This window comes from Malus sylvestris, chromosome 4 (assembly GCF_916048215.2).
Source record: "Malus sylvestris chromosome 4, drMalSylv7.2, whole genome shotgun sequence".
Lineage (NCBI taxonomy): Eukaryota > Viridiplantae > Streptophyta > Magnoliopsida > Rosales > Rosaceae > Malus > Malus sylvestris.
In genome coordinates, this window is record NC_062263.1 from 15,252,282 (window position 1) to 15,259,788 (window position 7,507).

The window sequence follows — 7,507 nt, forward strand, 5'->3', positions numbered from 1 at the left end:
TAAACTATTTTCGTGTGTTTTCAGGTTTAAATGACAAAGTTGGCAAGAAAGTGCAATTTAGAGCATTTTAGAGTAGTTTTGGGCCATGAATGGATAGCATATGTATGGAGCAAGGTGGATGGACGTTTTTGAAGTTCAAGATGCTAGGAATATGCTGAAGAGATGAAGGAAATAAAGTCAAGACAAATAAGATAAGGAATCAACTAAAATGAAGGAACATTATCCAAAACCTTATCTTATCCAACATTATCCAAACTAACCTTATCTTATCTTATCCTATCCTAATTTATCCTACCTTAATTCCAGCTGCAAGGGGGATCAATTTCACATTAAATCACCTACAAATCAGGTTTCTAGAAGCCAAGACCCTATCCCTAAATTGGTGCCGCACCTAGCCCTTCTAGAAGTTACGTTTCCTGTCGCAAGAACCAATCATTTTCCTCCCTGGAATCTGATGAGAAGTGTCCTTTTTCCTTACTGATTTGGAGTCCTAATTCCCTTCCTCCTCAGCCTTTGCCGTGCATTCCCTTCTCCCTATAAATACATAATGTCACAGCACTCATAAATGACCCATCTCTTACCACAATTTCGCACCACACACACAAGAGCCAAAAAATCAGAAAACTACATTTGTGCCGCAACTTTGCAAGGAAGGAATGAGAGGAGACCCTTGGAGCCGTGCTTGCCATTCAAGGCTTTGGATTGCTGGAACATTTCTAGGTGTATTCTATCCTTAGTTTTAGTTCAATGTTTAAATTAGATTGGTTTTGTTTAATTGTGAACATGTGGAACTAATTTCGTTTTAGTTAGAGGAGAATTCAAAGCCATGAACATATATGTGATATGAATTGATTACATCCAATTATAATTTCATGAATCGTGAATGCAATTTACTTATCCGTTTGATTGATAACTTGTTCTTGTGTGTTGATTAAGGGTGCACACTTAGTTTGCATGCAGGGATTTGATGCTAAAATATAAGGGAATTTCACCTAATAGTTATCAACTTATATTTACAAGTAGTGGAGGTTGCTAGTCACGATCGTGTTAAGTAAATTTCTGGCAGGAGTATCATGCAGTTCATAGTGACAAATGTCTTGTCAATGCTTATGATTTTCATAGAACTTAATGATCTTTGATATGTATCTCTATTATGCAGTTCATGTAGGGAACTTGATAACAATAATTTGGTTGCGTCACTGAGTCCAATTCAATGAATTTAGGAAAATCTGAAAGTTAATTTGTGCTTTTCACGATTAATTTGGGACATTGTCATTCATGGTTTATATGAAGAATAACTGGAAATCGATTTGTATGCATATGTGTTATGTGTGGAGAAGGACCCTTTAGCTAGCCTTTCACCCCTAAAAACATCCAATTACGTATTACCTTTAGTTTGTTTATGCAAGTACTTAGGTTTACTTTAAATTCGTCAAAACCACTCCCATTTAGTATTTTGAGTCTTTTTAGTTTAATTTTCATCCAAATCACCCTCTAGTTCTTGTTTTGAGTCAATTTAACTTAGTTTTGTGTTATTTGAGTCAGTTTAGATTGTTTTGAGTTGTTTGAGTCTAGTTTTCAGTTTTTAAGTTTAATTTGTGTTGATTAGCATCCCTAACTAATCCCCGGCCTAGAACGATCCCTACTTACGCGTACTACAACTATCTTAATAGGATTTAATTTTTGTGTTAGTTCTTACCACATCACCCTCAATGTGTTTAGGGCTAATTAGTGGATGGATGATGATCAAGTGATAGACCTCTTTGCAGTAGGCTTTGTCGATGACTAGTTTCCATCGCCTAACGGCCATTAAACATGGTTCCAACTACATGTCAAAACCAAATTATTGGAGAGTTTTTGTGCATCAAGAATTCGTATTTTTTATAATTCGTCAAACCGTCTGTTAAATAAGTGTTATACTGAATAAAGAGCTTTTATTATAAATTTGGTATATGTGTTTAAGAACAGATTTGGAATAGGGTGGGATAGGCTAGATGGTCAGTATATCGATCATTTTACAGTCAAGTTTTAATCTCTTTCGTTATATATTAGAGTAGTTTAAAATCTCGCTTTGTGTTTGAAACACCGAACACGGTGATGCGTGGTGTCTAAGCAAAGTTAGAAATTGAGGAGGACACTTCGCTTTCGGTTAGTTTGAAGGAATTACTCAAAGTTGGAAATTGAGAAACATCAAGATATGTTTATATCAGTATATTGGCATGTTAGACTTTTAGGTTTAAATATATTTATTATGGGGTGACCACTCGTTGAGCAAATGTCCAGTGGCTGGTTGCGTTGTCGGGCGGCATGCGCATGGTTCGTTACCTAACAAGTAGGCCACAGATAATGACTTGTACAAGTTGTGTATTTGCACAAACGCACACATATGCAGACTTTCTACGTTAAAGATGTTCATAACTTCAAACTGTTCTCAATCTTTTTTTTTTCTTCAGTTGTGAACATATATACCTCTTAAGTTTATCTTATAATGTATTTCAATGATCAGGTATTTTAGATCCTCATTGAAGGGTCTTCCTTGCAAAGATCAAGTCCGTCCAAAATTGTTTGGTCATGTAAAATGAGTAAAAAACACAGTTTGTTAGATAAAGATGAAAAGAAAATTATGAGGATATCAAAAGCTAAACCCAATTTCTTTCATAGTATATTAGAGTAGTTTATCTCTACAGAGTTAGCCTTTTTATTTGAACGAATAGTCCTTGAAACATAATCTAAAAGCTGAACGGAATCGATAATTAAATCACATCCCGGAAGTAAGATGTCCATAGCTTAAGATATATTTAACGCAGAAAACCTGTAAATCTTAGCCAGATCCAAAACATTAAAGCATATTTAATAATTGTAGGAAAGAAAATAAGCTAATACAGTGCTTTAAAAAGACACTAAAAAGACCGCTTATTTATTTATTTTAATGCTAAGTTAGAGTGAAAACAACATTTGATATTTGTGGTCGGGAAAATAGTGAAAACCAAGTCGTAGAGAGGTTTTATGGAATTGTGAATGGGACCAGGGTAAAGGTCCAAAAGGGTAGAAATATTTAAGAAGAGAATAGTAGACCAAGAGGAAGTAGGAGAACCTTAAAGACAGTGGGTGGACGAGGATTCCACAACAAGATGCATGGAGATACGGTGGGGAGAGACGAGAATCAAAGATTGAGACCGCTGATTATAATTTATATATATGGCTCAAAAACAAAACAAGTGGGCATGGCTTCATATATAACTAATCCATGCTTTAGTTATATTCTTATTACCTTATTGGAGTTATTGGCTACAAATAATTTTAGAATCTAATCTATGTTTGTAATTCAAGTAGTTAAGACGATTTACTAGAGGTTTCTTGTTAGTTATATACACTTTTATTTTCTTTGAGTTAGATAATACGAGTTTCAGTTGGTCATTTTACGTGGTTAAAGTTATCTATCAAAACTCTCAGCTTGAACGAAAACTATATCGGCTAATTAGTTTTTCTAATTCATATTGCCCAAGTTATACGAGGTGGGTATAGCTTGCGCGCATACTCTGACGCACAGGTTTGATAAATATCACAGACCTTCATAATATCAAGACTCTTACGTTGAGTTTGCGGTAAAAAATAAAAAAAAACTCAGAACGCACAAACCATATATACGGTTATTCTTTTTCTCTATATAACAGATTCAAAATTTTGATCTTAATTGTAATTTGTAAAGATGATTGCAAAACCCTAACATATTAAATTATACAAAACCCTAAACTTGTCCATATCATGCACAGAACTTGCTTCATTAACTTTCATTTCTATTACGAGAACTATATATTCAATCTTTCAAATCTCACCACCTACTTACACATGTGTTCTCAATTTCTTCATTTCTTCTAGTCAAAGTTCTTGAATCTGCAAATATATATATATGTATGTATATAACATTCTTTGTGCTTCTTACAAGTAAACAAGTCTTATTAGATTGAGCTTATCAATAAATTAAAACTCCCTCTCACAAACTTTCACCATCAACCTCTATCCACATAATCTATATATTAATCTTGGTTTTCCTTCGCAGGCAAGTAAGTGAAAATATAATCACACCAAACCCTAAGCAAAACCCTAAAGAATTACCTTAAACAGCTGTCAAGTTGGGGCTTCAACTGAACAAGGGTAATACTATTCACACACTTATTTTTACTTCTCACACACCAATATTAAATTTTATCTATTAATCTTCTTCAATCCGTTCAATCTGATGGTCAAAAATTGAAAGAAGTGTATAAAAAATAAAAAAATAGGTATGTAAGTAGCACTACAGCTAAACAATCCAGTGATGCTACCTTTGCAGCAAGTCATCCAACCCCACACACTCAGCTACCCACCTAAACCTACCCACTTAAAAATATATATTTATTTATACGTATATTCCTGATTTCTTCTCAGAAAATAAATATAAAAAAATCCAATTTCTCAAGTTTTTTTAATCATTATTTTACAATATTGGAACATGACCCTTGAACCCTAGGTGTTCCATGTCTGCCGGATCAAATTAACAAGACTGTAGATGTTTAAGCTAATATAATAATAATAATAATTGTATGCAAAGGTCGTTTTCAATCGGACGGTGGTCCTGATTTTTGCTTATCTGTCTTGCATCCCAGCTAGATTCGTTGCCGTAGATTCTTTCAGTCAACTGAGGGAAAAACAGGCACGTCAGTTTGATCAATTGAGCAGTTGGTTGGTTAGATCACGATTAAATCACGTTAACATTTAAATTTTGTTGATGATGATATAGTTTAATCATGACCGTTCAAATATGAGGCTTTACATCTGAATTCTATTGATGATGAATTTGATACTAATTTATTATGGTTGACTCATTCTTTGATTTATCTTGAATCTCTTACCTCTCACCTCTCACATCTTAATGTAAACATCATTGTTCCAAAACATATTTGATTAAAAGTCCTAACGCTGATAAATCGCACGATAATTATGATGGGAGGTTGAAACGTTTCTGTGAGTCTTTCCGATTTTTGAAATGATACAATGTTGTGGCGAGACCACCAGTTGGTTCTTAAAGAAAAAAAAAATTTAGTTAAAATGTGGCAGAGCATATATTTTAAGGAAAACTAATAAAAAAGGCTTGAAAACTTTGATTTTTAATGATAAGGACAAAATAAAGGGTAAAGTGAATAGTAGCATGTTTGACTTTTTAGTGTAAAAATATGATTTTTTGTTAAAGTGAACAGTAGCGTGGGCTTTTCGTTAAAACTCCTTATATTTTATTTTCGTTTGTTTAATCCCAATGCAGAAAGGTCGTGATTTTTCATGCGTCTTTCCGGGAACTTTCATACGATTCTCAAGTTTATGTCGTTTGTAGAATGTCAACTTTGTTCTACATTTCCAAGTCGTTACAAAAAAATACCCCCAACCACTTGGTGCCAATGTCATTTAATTGGCCCATCATTGGAACCCAAAGCCCATAAATAAGAGCCCAACACTTTAAAGCCCAAATAAAATAATGTTTTTGGAATGGGCGGGGCAATATGCCGGAAATGGAAAATACGGAACCTGTCTTACAAGAACCGGCTGTTTGGTTCGGCCTTTGCAACGAAATGCAACGAAATGGGAAAATTAACATTTCATAGAAATTTGCTTTGTGAATTGGATCCTCTCATGAGCAGGAGATCAGGATCCTCCTAACCCACTAACACGAGTTGTTGGATTTTGATCAAACGGCTACAATTATTATAACTTTTAAAGGTGCCCCTATTTGTAACCGTTGGATCAAAATTCAATTGCCCGTGTTAGTGGGTCAGGAGGATCATGATCTCCTTCTCATAAGAGGATCCAATTCACAAAGCAAATTTCTATGAAATGTTAATTTTCCCATTTTTTTAGGGAAAAAAATTCAAAATAAAGGCCCATTTTTACCCCTTTGAAATTACCATTTCACTGTGAAGCCCCTAGTGTAAAAGCTTGTTCCCATTTGATGTTTCTCAATCTCAGTCGGGAGCACCATCTACGCTCCCTCATGGGTCAAGGCGGACCCTAACCCTTGGGTCCCTTCCTACATCAGAATGAGCAATGATATAGTTGTACATAGGTGACATATATGTGGAAAAACAAATGACATGAAATAAACGTGATTGACCCAATTCTAGATCGTCTTCTGCTAGAGTACTCATTTGGTTCCTGAGGTCTCCGTCTAGTTAGTCACACTTATATCGACTGTCCATGTCCTTCTTCTCAGTATCTGATGCAGTCTCGATGATTTACGTATGTATATGCAGGAGCCGTTTGTTTGACTCATCCAGCAAGTTCATGGTATGGAAGTGACATTCGAGCACCGTATACCAGCTTTGAAGCCTTGCATTCCAAAGTATGTTCCTCCTGCTCGAGTTGATTTTTCTCCCGGGATAGTTAGCATAGAGCTTCGTGTCTTTTATAGTGTCTAGACTTGTCGGTAGTTTGATATTGCTACTCTTGTGACAAATATTATGCTCCTTTGTCTTGTTAACTAAGCTCATTGTATGTTGTTCTGTTGTTTCAAGCTGGTTTCTCGCTTTCCAACCACGTTGACAATCTTCCAGGAAGGACTGGCGAATGCGAATGAGCATCCGAGGGGTCTTCTCAGGCATCAGCGTTCACCATTTGGCTTTTACTGGGGAAGTTGGTTGACAGAGGATCCCTCATTGAAGAATTGAAGAAGGAGTTGGCGGCAGAGAGAGCTGTTCAACATGCATTCATCACATCCCAAATACAATGTTCGCAACATGTTACACAGCAGCTACAGGCTCGTATCCCTGGGTTCACCCTACCTTCCTACCCAATTTTACCACCACCAATGCGGCCTTTACCACCGCTGACACCTTCCCAGCAAGCCAGTGATGACGGGGTTCATGCTTAGTCAGGTTAATTCGTTTGATTTGGCACTCGAACATTATCTTAGGAATAAGTATAACATTCCTAGCTTATCGTTTTCAGGATTGTGTTATATTTTGATACGATTATGCTAACATTAGTTGCTCAATTTGTGCCTAAAGTCAAAGGTTCTTATTTGTTTGGTAATCTTTTATGTTATGTGGTATTTTGTTGCATGATCTAATATTTATGCTATATTTGGGTAGGATGTCACATAGAAGGGATTAGAAATCCACTGTATGAAATGATTTACGTTTGGTTGAATTGATTTTTTCGACATTTGATCGCTGAAATGATTTATATTGTACAAAATTTTGTTGTTTTGATCATTTTTCAAGGTGAAATGATGGAAATGCTTTTAACAACGTAACGGCTCTCCCTTTTTTGAAATTGGATTGTAATTGTATTTTCTTCCTTTATCATTCTATAATCACCCATTTCCTCCATTCACTGAAATCATTTTCCCATAACATATCTGAATTATAGAGTGAAACTTTAATTGAAGAGCTATACTTTGAATTTTTATGTAGCCCTTGAACACTGCTTTCAAAGTGTTCGACAAAAGGCCTCAATGGGTTGTTGGGCACATGCGCTT

The 7,507-nt window shown here is 35.4% G+C and overlaps 1 protein-coding gene across 1 annotated transcript; it reads left to right on the top strand.

Moving 5' to 3' along the window:
* The first annotated feature begins 289 nt into the window (after positions 1–289).
* LOC126619503 (uncharacterized) lies at positions 290–7,059 on the top strand. Its single transcript, XM_050287900.1, has 3 exons — positions 290–720; positions 6,282–6,370; positions 6,543–7,059. Exons 1-3 carry the CDS (start codon positions 657–659, stop codon positions 6,693–6,695), a joined length of 306 nt encoding a protein of 101 aa, XP_050143857.1. The 5' UTR covers positions 290–656; the 3' UTR covers positions 6,696–7,059.
* Positions 7,060–7,507: the final 448 nt, after the last annotated feature.